This window comes from Lepisma saccharinum, chromosome 27, assembly GCF_977018435.1.
Source record: "Lepisma saccharinum chromosome 27, izLepSacc3.1, whole genome shotgun sequence".
Taxonomy (NCBI): domain Eukaryota; kingdom Metazoa; phylum Arthropoda; class Insecta; order Zygentoma; family Lepismatidae; genus Lepisma; species Lepisma saccharinum.
This window is the reverse complement of record NC_139255.1, coordinates 35,466,242-35,486,706: the sequence shown is the minus strand read 5'-3', so window position 1 is coordinate 35,486,706 and position 20,465 is coordinate 35,466,242. Positions and strand designations below refer to the sequence as shown.

General features: G+C 35.6%; 1 protein-coding gene across 1 annotated transcript; it reads left to right on the top strand.

Annotated features, from left to right (window-relative positions):
* Positions 1–641: 641 nt before the first annotated feature.
* LOC145980345 (ATPase WRNIP1-like) lies at positions 642–18,998 on the top strand. The gene is made up of 9 exons (XM_083113400.1): positions 642–1,134; positions 6,086–6,280; positions 8,762–8,959; positions 10,605–10,834; positions 11,856–12,027; positions 13,031–13,214; positions 14,278–14,392; positions 17,075–17,205; positions 18,612–18,998. The coding sequence occupies exons 1-9, from the start codon at positions 883–885 to the stop codon at positions 18,704–18,706; spliced, it is 1,572 nt and encodes a 523-aa protein (XP_082969526.1). The 5' UTR covers positions 642–882; the 3' UTR covers positions 18,707–18,998.
* The last annotated feature ends 1,467 nt before the right edge of the window (positions 18,999–20,465 follow it).

Sequence of the window (20,465 nt, the reverse complement as noted above, 5' to 3'; positions counted from 1 at the left end):
CTACGTCCCTGCATTTATCACTTCTTCAACATTATTTAACGATGTGGTTGTAGACTCAGCATCACTTGAGAGTTCACAAGGGGATGCAAAATCAGTACCGGGAAGAACGTTTGCAATAACGCTGGCACACTGCGACGAAGCAAGGAATTTTCACAATTCTCGCTAGAGACTGCGCGACTTTTTGCAAAAGAATTGCAAAATTGAACTTTATGGCTGCTTAGATTGTGTTTGGAATGTTGTTTTTCTCCATGCTGCATTGGAATAATAATTCAAATTATTATTATTATTATTATTACTGTAGCAGATCTTTGACTGTGATAAATTAGCCATTTTTAATTTTTTCTACAACATTTTCCATTATATTTCAAAAGCTCAAGGGGGGGTTAAATTCGGTAACACCCCTTGCGTACGCCACTGCACTAAATAATCGTTCTATTTAGCAGGAGAGATCCATAAACTACCGTACAAATCTTCCAAGGTTTAGTACATACATTACGGTATCCGATGGTTTGTAAAAAGAGTTTGCAACCTTCGCATGCTGATGTGTGAAGGATAACGACCATAGCGACCTGTCAGCATTATATTTCCACAAAAGTTTATAAATAGATTATTGACCTTTCTCGATATTTGGGCATGGTTAATTTTCGTGATGAGAGCTCTTATTGACCTTTCTCGACATTTGGGCATGGTTAATTTTCGTGATGAGAGTTCGAATTTTGGTTCCTCTTCCACTGACTGCGACTTGTTTTGTTGTGGGTTGGCAACACTGCCCGTAGTGTTTTGGAATAGCACACGTGATTTGACAGTTCGCGGTTTCGTCAATCCTTGGTTTCGTGTTCTAACCTGTGTTATCCGTTTCGCAAAATAACTTTGTAAATAACAATGAATTCGAGAGAAGAAGTTGTTGTGAAATGTCCGATATGTGGAAAGTGCTATCCAAGCAATGAAGTAGAGGAACATGCAAATAGGTGTATTTTCTTAAACTCAGAATCCCCCACTACGTCCACGAAAAGATCTCAAAATAGAGAGAGTAACGGTGTTGTAAAGAGAAGCAAATTGGAAGTTTGCGAGAACAGTGAAGGTATTGAAGAACCTACAGAAGTACATTCAGCATCAAATGGTTTCTCAAGATATGTAAGTATATGGGTACTACTTTACTATACCTGAGACACCTGGGAATCATTTCTTTCACACTTTTTTACATTGCTAACATACTATTCTGCATTCCGGAACACTTATTTAGGTGAAATAATTTAATTTGTTAGGAAAGTAATGTATATTTCTTACATTTACGAGTACTTACTGTTCTTGTTTATTTCCACACACAACATGGCGATAGCTTACCGTTGATCGTTCCTTGAGCCAGAAAAACCATTGACGTTAGCCCAAAAATTCACGATAGCCCCACAAACCATCACGGGGACGAGGTATGCCTACTAGGTTAGGTTAGGCCTGTTAGGTTAGGTTCCATTAGCACTCCTTTCGTTCAATTTAGCATATACGGACAATACGAGAGCGTATTCTGCTCTCATGCAGGAAGCAAATGGCGGCAGCAGCAATAGCGCGTCGGAAATAGATTTTTGTACAAAACCACATGCAATCGCATTAAAATGAATCAAAATTACATTCCCGAACATCAACAACGCTACAGAAAATGATTTGCGTAAGTACTTTCTCCTGTAAATTTGAAGAAATCTGTCTCAGGTATAGTAAAGTGTTACCAGTATATGAATAGATGAATGTTTACTCATAAATATTGCCCTTGCACTTGTTTTGGTAAATGTCTGTTATATCGGAGACACATTAAAATCGGATATTTTGTGTTTCGGATGGTTCGTACTTACCAATTGTGTATTGCGGAACATAGTTGAAGGTGCCATTATGGTTTTACACAGAAATAACGCCAATGGTTTTTGGGGCTATCCGTCAATGGTTGGTGGGGCTATCGTGAATGGTTTTTGGGGCTATCCGTCAATGGTTGGTGGGGCTATCGTGAATGGTTTTTGGGGCTATCCGTCAATGGTTGGTGGGGCTATCGTGAATGTTTTTTTGGGGCTATCCGTCAATGGTTTGTGATGACATAATGAACACCAAAGTAGGTATTTTTCCGTGAAGAAGGTTGAGACACTGCATACCCACTCCAAATCGACAGAACACAAGCACGATGCACGATTATCCATGACGAGTGCACGCCATATTGTCTGTTACCCAAGCAGAACAGGGAAGACAAATAATTACTCATAATATGAAAAGTTGACACTATTTTATGGAAAAAGGCATAACTTCACCTTAAAGAATCTTCCGCAATGCAGAATAGGTAAGTATTGATGCTAAAATTAACAAAATAAATGAGTGAGAGGTGTTCGGGCGATATCGCATAATTACCGTAAGCTTTACAAAGAAGAAAAAAATTAACGTTGATTCGGAAGTTGAACTTACTAACTAACTAACTAACTCTCTAGCCTTCTTAAACCCGAAGGTTCATGGCTGCAGCAACACAGGCCTTCCATGTTTCCCTATCTTGAGCAAGATCTATATACTCTTTTCCATCCCTACCGATTTCCCTTAGGTCCATCTCAACGTTGTCCCTCCATCTTCGTCTTGGTCTTCCTACAGGTCTCTTACCATCAGGTTTCCCAACCAGAATCCTGTAAACTCCTCTTTCCTCTCCCATTCGTGCCACATGGTCTGCCCACCTAAGTCTTCTTGATTTAATTATTCTAATAATATCTGGACATGAATACAAATTATGTAGTTCTAAATTATGTAACCTTCTCCACTCACCTGTCTCCTCATCCCTTTTAGTTGAACTTGCGAAATAGAATTCCTTGATCAGGTTTTTTCATGAACAGCACTTCTTAACCAAAAAATACCTACTTTCGTGTTCAATATGTCATTACAAACCATTGACAGATAGCCCCCCCAAAAAAACATTCACGATAGCCCCACAAACCATTGACGGATAACCCCAAAAATTATTCACTATAGCCCCATGAACCATTGACGGATAGCCTTAAAAACCATTCACAATAGCCCCACGGACCATTTAGGTTGGGTTAGGTTAGGTAAGCATAGTTAAAAAAAAATGTAACAAAAAGGCACGTTTGGGAACACTGGCGAGACCACGTGACTTTCGACGCTCGTGCCATCTGCAGGTACATAATGTTGTCGCTTTACACAAAATGCAAGTTCCTTACATAAAAAGTTATTATTTCTTGTTCTACAACATTCTATGCTGAACTTTTCAGTTTCCATGAAAGAAAATACCTCGAAGAACTTCGACAATGCTACATGAACTGATTTCAGTAAGTAATTTGAAGAAATCTGTTCGGGCGATATTGCATATTTACCGAAATCTGTAATCTGTGGTTTCCACAAATTGAAACAAATCTTACTTTTCAGGCCAATGTTCCGATTGCATAATTCCGTTATCATCATGATACCTGAATGTTTTGCACATCCATCCAGGGGTGCCCACAGCGGGGGTTTATGGCTCAGGTTGCACCATCGAGATTTTTTTTAGGTGGGGGATTTTTTCCCTTCAAATAATATAAGATTCAACATTTATGTCTTTTTCCAAAATATACATGCATAAAGATTGGTAACAGTGTGATCTCGCACAAACGAATTTTTTCATTTTTACAGGAGAAAGTACTTACGGAATTGAGTTTCTATAGATTATTGAAAGGCCGTGGATGTATTTTTTTCCATCGTGCAATATATTTGACCGCAAATTCATGTATATTTCAAGAAAAGTATCTTTCCAACGCTCTACGGTAACCAGATGTCGCGTACGTTTCATGGTGTAACACCCTTGAAGTGTTTCTAACCATCGGTTGTTTTGCAAGATTTTATTTTATTTTTTAAAGCTGTCTAGCATTGTGTTACAACCAAAATTTTAACTATACTTACCTAATCTTGCCGGAAATGATTCGTGGGGCTATCCGTCAATTGTTTTTGGGGCTATCCATCAATGGGTTTTGGGGCTATCCGTCAATGGTTTTTTGAGGTTCGAACCTGGAAAAAATCCGAAATCAGTAACACCAAAGTAGGTATTTTTCGATAAAGAAGGTTGGAAACACTCCATACCCACTGATGATTCACCACGCTACTCAAGATGTGGCCGCCATCTTGTGGTACGCAAGTGAAGAAAGCAAGAACAATAATGACTGTTAATGTGATAAATTGAAGTTATTTTCCCCACAAGAGCAAAATCTCACCTTCAAGAACCTTTCGCAATGCATAATCGGTAAGTACGAATGTTAAAAATGATGAAAGAAACTAGTGCAAAGTGTTTGTGCAAGATCGCACCAGTACCTAAAGATTAAACTGCACCATATTTAATCCATTAGATGAAGAAAAGAAAGTGTTTAAGGATACTATTGAAGGTGGTTGTGGTGGGGATATCCAACTTTTACATATTAGGCCATAATTGACATGTGGGTTCTGGGGGGGGGGGTTCTGAATTAAATTTGGGGGGACAGTATCCAACTCCGGGTCTTAGATTATGGCGGGTATTTTAGTTAAGAGGGGGATTGAGCATTAAATTGGGTGAATATATAATTCTTGTGTATTGCTATTGTCTTAGACTGTTGCAGAAATTCTGGTGTGGAGGCTGAGAATTATTTTTTTGGTTGAGGCAATATCCACTCTTCAATATCAACAGTAAGTCTAAAATTGATTGAGTACTAAATTTAAAGGGGGATATAGAGAGCTCTTGATAAAGCGTTAAAACTTAGATTGTCAATGGATTTCTGTAGTGGAGAGAAATTTCGAACATTAAATTTTGGAGACTATTTAGCGATATGGCATCCACACGTTTTCTTCCTCGAATGTGCCAAAGGAGAAGCTGGAAAATACTAAGAAAATATTGACATCCTATTAGATTAATATTCTTGAAAGGCTGCAAAGAAATGGATGTAAAGATTTTCTTGCTCGCTTCGCTTGCAGTGATGTGTTGCTGGGATGCATGTTTGGTGTTTTAATGAGGTGATTTATAAATTTTTTATACTATAGCTGGATTGCAAGACAAGCGATATTCTCGATTATGATGGACGATTTTAGGGGTGGTCTTGAGTGATGGGCTCCCTGTTTAGGGAGGAGGGGCAGATCAAGTATAGTGTTCAGTAAAGCTAGGAAAATGTTACTTTCGGTAGACACGATGTTGTAATTAAATATTTGTGCGGATTACGATATTGTTTGAGGGCGCGAATGATATGATTTGGGGGGAACACATGACATGATTTAGGGGAGGGGATAGGCACCCCTGCAACCATCTCATTTGATTCGTAGCTATAAGGACATACCAAATACGTTCCCTGGTTTTTGTGCAATGAGTAGGTTAGGCAGATCATGTTTAGTGCTCTTAGCATTACATCACGCTTGCCTTCATTTACTGCATATGTATAAGCCTACAACATTTTCCATGCAAACAAGCATAATGTTGTAACACATGTATATGATTTTGTGTGTTAATGCAGTGTACTTACTTAAATGTGTTTTCCATTTACTAGTAGCTTAATTGGGGCTCCCACGTAGCCAATTGATTAGCACTCTCGTCTTTGGTGCAAGAGTTCCCGGGCTCAATTCCTGGTAGTTGCCCCCCAAAATGTCAGCGTTGACCCAGCATCGTGAGGACAATTGGGAAGCTACTACAAGAAGTAGCGGGCTCCAGTCACGAAAACCAGAAAGCAGTGACGATGGGATCCAATGCGCTGACCACATGTTACCCAATGAAAAGCCCCTCTGGTATGCCCTGGCCCTTCAAGGGCTGTTGCCCCACGGAGTTTAGTTCAGTTTTAGTAGCTTAATTGCTATTCTGAGAGGAATCGTTTTTGGCTTGCAGTATCACGCACAAGATAATTTTTTTCAATAAGGTCCACTGCATGTTCATTGTTTTTGTTTAGTAGTAACAATAGTCTTATTTTGTTGATTTTCTTTAATGTTTGTTTTTGTTAATTTGAAATTTGAACAATTCCAATTATATAAAATAGATCAGATTCTGCATAATTGATGTTTCAATGTGTTGGAATCATCTTTGATTAGGGTTTAATGTTTGTTTTTCTCGTTTTATATTCCATTTAAGGCAACAGATGAAGATAACACGTCACCTTGTGTGTTGAGTGGCTCAGCCCCACTTGCAGAGCAGATGAGGCCCTCACAACTGTCCCATTTTGTGGGCCAGGAACACGTTCTTGGGCATAACAAAGCCCTTCGCAATCTGATTGAGAGTCAGGAAATTCCAAGTATGATTCTATGGGGTCCTCCAGGCTGTGGAAAGGTATTTTCTTTACTTTTTTATTTCTTTTTTCCAATCTAATCTTTCCGAGAGAGAGATTCATACCAAGTTTTCCGTCTCATGAAGCCTCATCTACAAAGATATCAATTCCCAAATTTAACTTCTAAAACTTAAAAACTCATGTAAAAATTGCGCCATCAATTGCTGTAATGACTATTCTGTTGTTGTTTTTTTTATAATGCTTTTGATTGCAAGTTCATTCCATACAGATAATTCTAGAAATGAATTAATGACTCAAGTCAGATTTTTTTTCTTTCTTTCTTTTCAGAAGGCTAATTCATGTAAGAGGATAGATTATAAGGAATTATCACATTGTCATATTTTATACAGGGTGGCACAGGATATGATCCCCCATTTTGCTCTTGGATAAAAAAAATAATTTATAAGTAAGATTTGCAACTATACTTTACACTGAATATAATGGTCCATACAGTACGCGAAGGATGAGCAGACTATTACGCAATTTAAAATTTAAATTGTAAGTCTTCAGCGCTCAACTGGGTTTTCATAATGTTATATTACTTACATTGCAAGAATTAAAAGAGCACAATTTAACTTCTTAAATATTATTTCACCTTAAATCATTTGATACAAATTCATGTGCAACTTTTTGGCACAAAACGTTTTAAATCAATCTTCTCACATAACAAAAACGAATCTAAATCAGCAACTTATAACAAATATCGACATTAATACAGCGTTCTTAATTTCAATGGGTCCTTGTTAATTTTATAAACTTGTACACAATAGAAATAAAGTAAATGTTAGTTATTTGTGAATATAGAAGACAGTCACAAATTTCAATGAAACATATATCACAAAAAAGGTTACACTTTGGCAGGGGTGCCAATCCCCCCCCCCAAGGTCTATGATCCCCCCCAGGTAGAACATTCCCCCTGCCCCCTTTATGCCAAATTATATAGCCTAATTCAGTTATTTTGGTAATTTGTGGAATGATATAATACAGACATATTTAAACAATATACTTTAGGTATTGTTTACAATATGGACATTCACATGTATATTTGACATTGATTGGAATAACACTTTACGTAAATGATAATAACTTCTGACATTGCAAAGTTGTTGCAACAAACGTATTGTTAATTTTTGTCATTTTGCACTACTTTTAAAATATCTGACTCAAGATGAATAATGTTTTCACAGTTAGTCCAAACTGATTCTAAAGGCATAAGAGGTGGTGTCTCATTTCAACCCCATCACCGTGATCACCCACAGGTAGGTAGAAAAACTGTACATTATGACCATAACTAAAAATCAATAACAAGTCAAACAAATGAAATGATCCCCCCATTTTTGTGTGAAGATATATAGAATTGGTAGCTAAACTATAAAATTTTGTCCCCCCCCCCCAAAGTTTCCCATGATGCAGGCATGTCATCCCATCATGAATGCCCCCTGTGGGCACCGCTGCACTTTGGAAAAATGTACTATTGCAATACATGCTCAGTATGACCACTGTTGTTATTGTTTGGAAAAATGTACTATTGCAATACATGCTCAGTATGACCACTGTTGTTATTGTTAACCTCAGTCAAGCGAATACCAATCAATTACCCTATGGCACAAGAGTTCCGTAATTTCATTGCAAGCTTTGCTAAGCACTCATAGATTCTCAGTTGCCCAGAAGCGCACATGTTTTTTGTTAACCACACCATCCAAATCAAAGTGTGCCAAAAAGCAAATGTTGTTCAGTGTTCCGTTATTATCCTCAGCCCAATGTACGAAGGCCATTCTCTGCACATTTGTGATTTTTTGCACCATGGTAATCTTGTACAGATACATATGGATAACATTTTGAAGAATCCATTGAACTGACTGTCTTGATATCCCTAGTTGTATTGCTGCTTCTCTAGCTGAATTGCTGGGTCTCCTCTGCATAGCGACTCGAACAGCTGAAATATTCTCAAGTGAACGCACAGATTTGGGACGATCATGCTTCGATTTCAATACTGGTCCTTTCATGCAGTTTGTGTATCATTTTTCTAGATGGGTCCCACCGTGTATGGAAATGTGCAAGAAAATGCCTCTGGGTCACAACATTGCTTTTTGTTTCAGTAAAGAATAACACAGTTGCTAATCGTAAGTCTTCCTTTGTCCACCATGTTGTCTTCTTTAGGCCCAAAGCAGCAGCATCATGAATTATGCTTCACATTTCATCAAACGGCTCTTCCAATGACTACTGAAACTGCTGTTGACCAACATGACGTGATTCCTCATGTTAGATTCGAAAAACAAAAACAAATGGATGATCATTTTGTGTGCCACCCTGTTCTTCAAATATGTATCAGTTAACAATTGATATTGTAACATAAAATCGACTTTCACTTGTGTGCCAAGCAATTAAAAACAGCAAACAAAAAATACACACTCTTATTTATCATAAAGTGGTGACTAACAGAAAATGACAAGGAAGTATAATTTGGTATATATATTTTTCAGACAACTCTAGCACACATCATAGCAAAGCAGTCCAAATCTAGAAGCCAGCAAATGAGGTTTGTGAAGTTATCAGCTACAATGGCAGGTGTCAATGATGTGAAGGAGGTTGTTAAAATTGCCAAGAACGAGTTGACTGCATTCAAAAGAAAAACTATTCTTTTCATGGATGAGATTCATCGTTTCAACAAACTGCAGCAAGTAAGAAATGCAATATCACAATTGTAAAGTTTGAAGATTGTAGAAAGAGAACTATTTACTGTAGAAAGTTGGATTGGTTATGTTTCTTTGGTGGGGGGGGGGGGGGGGCAAAGTAAGACTTGTGCTGCTAGTGAAATGTTGAATTTCCGTTCTTCAAACATGGTTAGATGATGAGCAAAACAATCATAATAATACATTTTAACAAGATTTCCACTGCTTGAGCCCCCTTCTCTGTGTTTCTCCATCAATAAATTTATGTTTATTATTTGGTTCACTCATAGTGATCAATAATACTTTTTAAGACTTGTGCGCACAAGCAATACCTACTGCTATTATGCACTTAATATATAACAGCCATATGTTTATTTGCTGTTAAATGCGTTCTCAAGTAAAATTGTCTGAAAACAACTTTAGCATGTATATTTCTAATAGTGAAAATAGTTTTTATTTCAGCATGATTGACGTTACTCTAAATGCATATTTCAGAGATTGAAAGCTATAAAATATCACCATTGTTCAAAGCCATACAGATTACTTCTGTTGATGATATATCATGTTTCTGTTTCCCTTCCCCATATATCTATGTTAATACACTAACTTATTGTGAAAAGCATAAAAGATCTTAATATATATTTAATCTAAAAATTATACTTTCTGCATCACCAATTTCATCAGTTCATTATTCATCCTAATTTTCATGATAAGCCCACAAGGTAGAAATGCAACTGTAACACCATTAAGTCTTGATTCCATGATATGAAAAACTCAATTGCTGACCAAGTACTGACCAATTTGTACTTGGTGCAGAGTCTGAAGAAGACCTTGCTAGAAGGTTGAAACATTAAGTTTAGTTTATGTTTTATAATAAAATAAATTTCTGCCTTGGTCAGTTGGTTTGAATTTTTTTTAAATAACGGACTTTTAAATTCAGGGTTCCCACACACCTGGGGACCCTGCAAATCTTAGGGAATATGAGAAAATTAAAATCCCAGGGAAAATCATCCAATTGATCTTAGGGGTCCCAGTGAGGCACATCTGCAGAATTAGAATATGCTCTGGAAGTAGTACAATTTCAGTAACTTAACTTGCCACAAGATACTTTGATAAGCTATTGATATTTAGTGTGCAATGCAGATTAATGTTGTAAATTTTGTTTGTCAAAAGTTTGAAACTATTTGTTCTGTATGATTTGTTTGAAATTTTATTTATTCATTAAAAATGTGTTCATATCCCACAAAAATCTTTAGCCTCAGTACTTAAATACATGCGCAGAGATGTTATTTCATGCTGGAATAGTTTTGTTTTTGGTATTACGGAGAAAAGAAAATGTGTGCATTAATGCAAGTTTATATACATATGATTGATTTAAAATAATGTTATGGGTGTGTCAGTGTTTAAGCTATTTACTCGATGTAATTCAGGGGTGAGCCTCTTGTCAAAAATGAAGTACAGCTAAGGTTGGGTCCAGGCACCTGAACCTTGTTAGCCTCAATAATGCAATTTTCAGAGTATACTATAAGGAAGACTGTGTTGCTATTTGAGCCCCTTCTGAAAAAAATTCAACAATTTGGTAACATTTTCTTTATTTATTTTTGTGAGTTTTCTGTCTGGTTGTAGTAATGATAATTTCTCCCTCGTCTACTAGGACATCTTCCTTCCCCACATAGAAAGTGGGGTCATTGTTCTGATAGGAGCAACAACAGAAAACCCATCTTTCAGTTTGAATTCTGCCCTTCTTAGCAGATGCCGAGTGATTGTGCTAGAGAAGCTGGAAGTGCAGAGTCTTCATACAATTTTAACTCGAGCAACCAAAGCTATTGGTGCAGCAGTTGTGACTAACATCAAAAAGATTCCTAAGAATCTTAAGGAATCAAGGTGAATATTTTTAAGTGTTATATAGGTCTTCCTCTTTTTGTGGGCCTTGCTCTGTTTTTGCTATGAGGAATGCAGAAACTTTGAATGTATTCGTGAAGTGATAAAGGCATATTTAGAGTGTGAGGAGATATCAGACTTGAATGAAAAAAGCAGCTAAATCAATCCAAATTTGTCAAGCACTAATCTACAATTATTATCCAAACCCCCCCCCCCCCCCAGAAAGGAGTGAAATTTTAACATGCCACACCTGAAAGGTTTGTATGTTTCAAATTTTGGTTCCCTGCAAAAAAGCAACAGTCAGTGAAGTTGTAATGATTCTATCTGTGTAACATTTCTACATGAAACTCTTGTGTTGTAATGATAGAATATTGTTTGTGTACACATGTGTGTATGTTATCTGGTGATCTTTACCATATAGATGTTTTCCTATTTTCTACATGCAGAGCAATACTTATAATGACCTTTGTAATTAATTAATGTGTATTTTGCCTTTATTTTCATAAGAATAGTAACACACAACTATCAGCTAAGTTACAAATTATTTATAGAAATATTCGATTGTGGTGAAATATATTACTGCTACACCATTATTGGCTGAATCCGATAAGTAATGAATAACTGAGTCCCATCCATATTATTATTATGCTGGTGAGCCTCTGTACAGCCACGATAAAGTGGATAATTTTGCATTGTTTAATTGTTTAGGAAGATTATGTTTGATATGAATGTAATTTGTTGTTTTTAGCTTGCAGAGTTGTAGTACAGAGAAGTAATGGCTGGTTTTATGTGGTACAGTTAATCATGGCATGAATTCACTGTTGATACTAATTTTACATTTTCTTATTTATTTATGTGTGTGCATTTGCTTATTTTGTGCTCCCCCTCTATTTATTGTTTCTTTTTTTATTCTTGTATTGTCATCTATACAAAATATTATATCGATAGTTTGTTGAGTTTATGGATTTTGTTAGTGCAAGAGTACCATTATTTTTATGCAAGAAGTAACTGTCTTGTTCATTAGGTTGCTCATAGAAGAAGCTACATTGCAGTGGTTAGCAGAAATCTGTGATGGAGATGCTCGCATTGCCTTGAATAGTTTGCAAATGGCTGTCCAGTCGCAAGAAACAAGACCTGATAGAGACACACAGCAGCCAAATCTGATTACCTTGGACAGCATAAAGGAAGGTGTAAAGGTAATTTTGAAGCTTGGAATGGAAAAATATATGTTGTTTTTAGGCTGCATCTAAATACACTTGACTCCGTAAAGCATGTTGAGGAAATTTTTACAAATATATGTTGTACTACTACTTTATACTTAGGCACACAAAATATGTAGTCTGTAACAGGATTTGAATCCAGGTCTTTGCCATAATGTACCATGGTTCTACAAATTGAACTGCTGAGCCAGCCTGGAATTTGCTTGATTTTTCACTTGTGATGTTTTACATATGTGGAAAATTTTGTGATACTACAAGCCACATTTATTAGTGATATTTTTAATAAATTCTATTTGCGAAAGTGAGTATTTAACTTAAAACTCGATAACTTTTTTTTCCCACTTCCATGCAATTTGACAGAATTGAAATAAATGTGCAATTTATGTGAAACTGTCCCTCAGTGCCAATTAATCAGCTCCGTTGGAAATTTGTAGAGCTTCTAAACAGTAAAATAATCAAAAAGAGAAACTGGTATCATGATGAAAAAATTCTCTCGGCCTATCAACCAGGTTAGTTGTGGGAAAGCTTCCAAGCTTTCGAGAGCTAATGTCACTCTCATCTATCCACAACTCACCTAGTCGATAGCCCGAGAGAATCTTTTCATCATTCGTTGCCAGGAAAGCTTCAAGACTTCTGGTATCATGATGGTCACATGACAGTCAATTAATCTGTCTGCTACTTAATAATTACACATTTTGCAATATTTGTTACCCTTTGTTTTTTTAGTTTGTTACCTTACTGTAAGAAGCTGTATAGTAAGACTTATCTTACGTATTAATATTACTAGAATTGTTCATGAACTTTGTTAAAAAAAAGAAGGGGAAAGATGCATAACAGAAGTATCAAGCAAAAAAATAACTTTAGTTGAAATAGGTTTGTAACTTCACTAGTAAACTGATCTGTCTATAAATGGATTGTTTTTATTTAAATTTTTCATGGAAGTGACAAAGTGACATAAAAAAATCATATTTTGTTGCAGAAATCCCACCTGCTTTATGATAAGAAAGGAGAAGAACATTATAATACAATCTCAGCCTTACACAAATCCATTCGTGCGAGCGATGATAATGCTGCACTATATTGGTTAGCACGAATGCTAGAAGGAGGTGAAGATCCACTGTTCATTGCTAGGAGAATGGTCAGAGCAGCAAGTGAAGACATTGGTAAGTTTCGAAGAATTTTACAGTATGTTGAAATGTTTGTTATTTGAATGTGTTATTTTCCTGTTGGTAAGTTTCGAAGAATTTTACAGTATGTTGAAATGTTTGTTATTTTCCTGTAGTTTACGGTTATGACAAGCATAAGAAAACAGTTTTTCTTTGTGATGTTTCAGGAGAACACACGCTCCTTTCATCAGACATTTATTTTCATTTTGACTAAAGATACAGTTATAACAATGGTTAGTAATTTTTTTAAATTCCAGTGTTCTTCTGCAATGAACAAACGTCACAAAGAAAAACTGTTTTCTTATGCTTGTAATAACCGTAAAATACAGGAAAATAATTCTACAATGCAAGCAATGCGTACATACAAGAAAAACTATTATTTGAATGTGGTAGGCACAAATGAATTTCACAATTTTCATGTCCGTAGCACAGTCAGTGCCGATTGCTAACACACTGTATTGGCAGAAGTTTGGTTTTTAAATGTGTATTTACTTGTGTAAAGAGAATACTTCTGATTGTTATGGTGCATTATGAATATCTCTGTGTGTATGAGTCCTTATTCTCAAAGACTTCATAATCATTAATAGGATGGCTCAGATGTATGGTAATTTATTGATATCGACTGATAAAAGGCAAATTGATAAAATTGCTGATAATTTTATTGAACTGATATTTCTGTAATCTGAAAGTAACTTAATAAACCTGCCATTCTGTTATGTTTATGAAAGTAAATATTAACTAAATAAAATAAGATTTAATGCAGAACTTATTTTTTTCTGGGACAAAACTTATTGCCATGGTGATTACGAGATGAAGGAATGTTCAGATACTACATGAAAGGTTTGCCATTTTACATAATGTCGGTTATTTTGTTGTCAGTATTCGTAAAATATTTCATATTGGTCTGCCTGCAAGTTAAATTCCATATACAGCAAGACTTGAAAACCGTTATTTTTGTTCTTGCATTTGGTTGTGCTACTGTATAATCCTCTCCTTGTTGAATTGTGAGATGACAAACATTTTCTGCAGGAGCTGTTAATGATGATTTGTGTTCATGTAGGTTTGGCAGATCCAATTGCTTCAACGATGGCAGTGGCTGCAATGCAAGGGTGCCAGCTGATTGGAAAGCCAGAGTGTGATGTCATACTAGCTCAGTGTGCTGTGTACTTGGCTAGGTGAGTCACAAACGTTGTGTATATTTTTCATAAAATTAAACGTGTAGGAATGTTGCATCTTGAAATGTTCATTAATCTGTACTGATATAAGACTGTTTTTCAAATTGGTAATGGATGCATGTTGCGATTTGCATTTTAGAAATGGTATTTATTATTATTATTATTTTAAGGGGGGGAAGGAAGCCTGCCTCCACCCTCATATATTCGAGGGAATGCGCTTAATGTCCTGGTACCTTTAAATAAACCTGGACGTCCAATTTCCTGAATGTAACGGTTCCCCCACCTTTTATTCTCCTTCTTTACATCTTTATTTTCAATTTAATACATAAATACAAAAACAAGAAATAAGAAAAAGTATGCTATCATCAAATTTATATTATTGTATTGACCCATTCTGGTGACCAGAACAGGTTTTTGGCAAAGTATTTTTTATTTATTTATGGATTTTAGTATATTTGGTAATTAGTTAAATTATTAGTAATGTAGTTTAATATTGAGTTTTTTTATGTTAGTTTGTGGTTAGTGTTAGTTATTTAACTGTTGTTATTTTCGGTATGTTTTATATATAGGTATGACAACCACTCTGAAATCCAGAACATTTAATGGTTTGAGTGGTTGTGTTGTGTGTGTGTGGGGGGGTAGATGTGGGTGATTTTATATTGCGTTAGCATCATATTCAGCATTCCTCGTCGGTAAGGGCATGCACCAGCTGCACCGGTGATCTTCGCTGAGCTACAATGTCCATGCATACATTTGTATTTATTGTCCAGTAATAGGTATCTAAATATGATATCACTTGTTACCTGCCTAAAAACTAAACTCTGTCCTGCAATAGCCTGCTGAGGGCCAGGAGGACATACTAAGTCTCATTGCATCCGTTTTCTGACTTTCAAGACCGGAGTGCGGTACTTCTTTTCAAATGACTTCCCACTTGCTTCTTATTATGTTGGGTCAATTCTGAAATTTTATGGCCTCCCACAGGGAATCGAACCCTGGACTACACACACCAAAGGCAAGAATGCTAACCATTTGACTATGTGGAAATTAGGGATGGCCAGAAATATTCGGAAACAGAATCCATAAATTTTGCTAGTGCTATTAGGTAGTCCAGATTTCAGAGCAGGGTGTCTACCAGTCAAGAAAAAGTCTAGAAATTATGCTTGTGGTCAAGAATTTTTGCTATTTTTTACAGTATTGTGAATTTACAATGTTATGTACCTGTACTGGGATTTGATAAAATTGAATATTTTGAATTCTACAATTGTAATGAGTGTGGTTAAGATTTGTTCATTTTGTTTCTTAAGAACTACATTTTGTATGTGTGAAGTTTTGTAAAAAATATTAAATGAAGTAATGTGGCCATTCCCCATCCAGGATGAAGTCTGTAGCAGCAATTTTTACATGCATTAATGTAATTAAAGTAAATCTCTTGTTAAAGTACAGCTTCAGTTTCCATCTTAAATAGCCTTGTGGTTGGGGTTTTTCATTAAATAAAATATCTATTTTCTTAATTTCCAACTATATGTAAATAGGGGGCGAGTAAGTAATGTTAAGAAAAAAAGGAGGAAAAAGTCAAGAATTTTGCATTTGTTATTTTGGTAGACACACTGCAGAGGGAAGAGGTTTATGATAATTTTTCCACAATTTTTCTAGGTACAATTTATTAACAGATCTTATCTTAATGTGCTTTATTTTAACTTTCTGCTTCCTAATTTCACAATCATGTACTCTAGGGCCTGTTCAGCATCCTAGGTTTTGGTTGTATTACAGTATATATTGAAATTCAAACGCAGAACAAACCAGACCTTTCTATTCACCATTGCATGTGATGTCCTACTTGCAATTTAAATTAACCATTTTTGCCAGCAGAATCACTAACCACGTTCACTGTGTTAGAGCTGTTTGAGTGAAGAGAGTTGGGTCAAGATTCACACTGATTTCTTCTTGCATCTGGCAAATACATGGAGTGATGCACATGAGCTTGAGACCCTGTAGCCAAGTCAACGACGTGTAATCTCCAGACAAAGGGCGATATTGTGCCGAACTCTTCAAAATATTGCTCATATGCGCAGGAACGCATTCACAACTCTCTTGACTCAAATTGTTCTAACAAAGTGGCGACTTACGAGAATAACTGTTAGTGCTTGTGCAGACAAAAAGAATTCTGAAATCCAAATTGGCTGAATAGCCTCTGAAATCTAGATTCTCTGGTTTTATTATCCAGATAGTAAAAAAATTAAGAAAGAGATAGAAGAGAGAGAGTACACATACGAATTTAGTGAAATCCGTGTGTAGTTTTTTTAGAACCCAATGTATTCATCATGCTTGGCAAGGTATAGATAGTAGAAATGGGACATGTTAATTCTTACTCTCGTGATATCAGCTGATATTGATATATTGGTAAAATTACATATTCAGTATATTGTAAAGTAGATATCTAAGCATGCAATGTATTATTGTAAGTGAAACCCAGTCCACAGGGTTACATGCATTAGGGAGGTGAGTGGGTGATTTGAGTTATTTTCAACTTTTGACATAAGAGCGGTAGAATTTAGGTATTGGTATGTTTAATATCTGCGCTTACTTGTATCAGTTAATTTCATATTGGTCTTGCACTTTTTGTGTCATATTGGTTCTGCTGCCACATCTGATTTGATTTTAAATCCCATTTTGTCTTTATAGAGCACCAAAGTCGACAGCAGTGTACAAAGCCTTAGAAAAAGCTAAACAGTTTATCCGTGATCACAAAGGACCTTTGCCAGGGGTTCCACTACACCTAAGGAATGCTCCTACAAGACTCATGAAGGAATTAGGTCTGTTTACAATAATATTTAATTTGGTTTTTAGGAAAATTAAAGTGAGCTTTGTAATTGTATTCCAACGCTGATTTCATATTTTGAGTGTGTTCTTGCAGACTGAAATATGAATTTAGTCACTAATCAATTCTAGCTTTGTGTGTAAACTTATCATTGCGTGTTTTTAAAATCACAATTACAACTTTTATAGTGATGATTTATGATTACTGATACTAATATATGATTTTGTTAGCAATTTTATGATATTATGGAATTGTTGTAAGTGCTTTAATGTACAGTCACCCCCATAAACCAAAAGACTATGGCTCTATGGGGGAAGTTTTTTTATCCATGACTGTACTGTTATGTAGTAACTACACAATATCTCTCTTGTTTTCCTCTTTTTATTGAAGTGTAGTTGTGCTATTCTTTCTCCCCCCTTCCCAAAAAAATACCATCCAACATGCAAGAACAATTCTCAAACTGCATTTTGGACTTTGCAAAGTGAAAAGTCTTGCCTGTAGGGAGGGTGTTCCCACACCTCCCATTTAAATATTTGTGTGAGAGCCTTTCAGACATGAACCCATTACCCAAGCACACTGCATCACTTGTGCATGTGTGTTGTAATCTGTTTCAAATTCCAACTGCTAGATGTTGCCTTTTCTTTGCTGAATTTTACTTGTACTCACATCAAATTACATAGCATTGAATTATTTATATGCACATTGTGGAATTTTTATGAGAATTCAGCTTCGGATTTCACATTTAGTGATGATAGTAATTTATTATATATTTGTGGAAAGAGGACTTGTTGTAGATTTCAGAAAAAAACAACATATTCTTATGATTTTCTGAAAAACAGCAAGAAACCTCCTTTACCTAGGGAAAGCTCTGCATTTTCAGGCCTGTCGAGAAAGGATTAAGAGTAAGTTATGGGCAAATGCAGATTGCTTTTTGTTTTCTGTTTCTTGCAGTGGCACATTTTGAAAATTTGACCTGGTCAATTCTTATTTATTATAATATTAATTAGATATAATAGTAATAAAATTCCAATTCATGAATGCAAGTAAAGCAAAGAAGTCCAACAACCTCAAAATTTTCCAGCAATTTCTATGTGTATGAAAAAAGTTCGTTTACCGGTGATAACATAAGAGAATACACCATAGGTTCCTTCTACAAGGTGTCAACCAGTCAAGAAACTCTGTAAGAGTTTTGGCGTTGGTTTAAAGTGGTTTTGGTTCCGCCCTAATTGTATCAATTCAAAATTGTTCAGATAAAAATTACAAATTTTTTGCATAACTTCCAGGATATTTAGATTGTGAAAGTGTCACATGGCATATGCAGATTCTACAAGATACCCGGAATGCGGTAAAGTATTTTTTTGTATGAATGATTAAATTTAAACCAAGAATTCTTACTTTCAGGTTATGGCAAAGGCTATTGCGTAGATCCAAGCAAGGTTCCAGACATGAAGTACCTACCAGAAGGAATGGAGAAAGTTAATTTCTTCCAGAAGTGATGTGGCCAGTGTTGATGCCATTTGCAAGTGAATTTTGCAATTGATATAGTATTCGAACATGCCAGGTATGGATATATTGATAGATGTATTGAAATTTTATGATAAATAGTTACATCATTGTCGTTGTGTGTACTCCAGTCGTACAGACTCCATAGTGTCAGATCTACTGGCTTCCTAAAATATGTATGAATAAGCACCTAAATGGCCAAAAATATTTCCAAGCAAGGAATGTACCAAATATTATTTTTGTAATTTATTTTAATCATGCATATTTGTAAATATATTTTCAAAAGAAAGGAATATGTGTTGTATGAATTGCTTATAAGACTGGATTTGTAAGGGAAAAATTTACTCTAAAAAGGACAAAAAAAAAAAGGCAAATGAGAATGGACTAGAGTTTATTTTTGCACTCCGCTAAATATATTATTTTAAATGAAAGCACGATTTATACCATTCACACATTAAATTTCGTATGAAGTAAAGTTTAAAAATGCAAGAAATTTAAGGAACCCCTTTTTATATATGAATGGTATATATTGTAGTTCATTTTAAATAATATTTTTAGTGGAGTGCAAAAATAAACTATAGTCCTTTTTCATTTCCTTTTTTGAAGGTAAAGGACAGCAAATAATCTTACCATCCATTCGTTTCGATGAAATCTTCCTTGAAAAAACTTGCCGCATTCCATAGCTTTCTGTCGCTTTTACCTGGCTTCGCCATTTCACTAACACTCAATACTGTCGTCACTGTCACACAGTAAAAGTTAAAACTATTTTTAAAAATTTCACAATAAAAGTCTAAATCTAGCAGGTAAGTACACTTTCAACTCAACAGGTGTGCCGCTTAAAATGCGTTTGTTACTGCTCAAGTACAGATTGCATTGTTGCAACAATTGCTGCAAGGTGCTCCCAACAAAGGTAGAAGATGCTTGTTCTTTCTTTCCTCTAAGCTGCACCAAATAAGACAATTGTTGAATGTTTAGTTTACGGAAAATACAGTCCTACAATATTTGATATCTTGTCAGTAAAGGGACCAAGGATGATGTTTTTTAAAAAGGGATTGTAGGCTGAATAACTAGTCAATAAAGGGACCAGAAAGGAAAATGTTTGTAAAAAACATTGAATTAGTACATTAAGTCTAGTAAAATTTCACATTTCATGAACATTTCTTTCATGTCAGATTCGATCTGACGTACTAAGGATAAGGAGGAGAGAAGTTAGGCCTCAACCTGTACAGGACCATCTCAAAGACAGTGGACTGTTCAAGTTATTTGAATATTATGACACGAAGAGCACATTCCTTGTTTCACACAGTGTGAACCTATTAATTTCAAATATCCATTCCCTTCATTGAATGCAAGTTGCAGTTGTAATGGGCGTTTGATATTAATAGGTTTCCATCACATGAAACAAACTATGTATGTACAGTTTCCACTTAACATCACGGATCTTCATGATGGATGTGGTAAATACAGTATTACCTATGTGAAATTTCGAGTGAAAGAAGTGACTCACTACCATCTCCACTCCAGATGCCGTACCCTTAGTGAATGAAGGCAGTGAGCCTTCAAAATTTCTTGTAGGTAATATCATGAATCTTATTGTTGCCTTATTATTACTACTACTTCAAGTAATCATAGGCCCGAGTATTACAGTAATATATTTGTAGATAATGACAGTATTATTGAAGCTGTTATTAATGGACCTCTTTATTTCTATTTGTTAATGTTGTATGTTCTGCATGGAGAAAAAGGAATAAG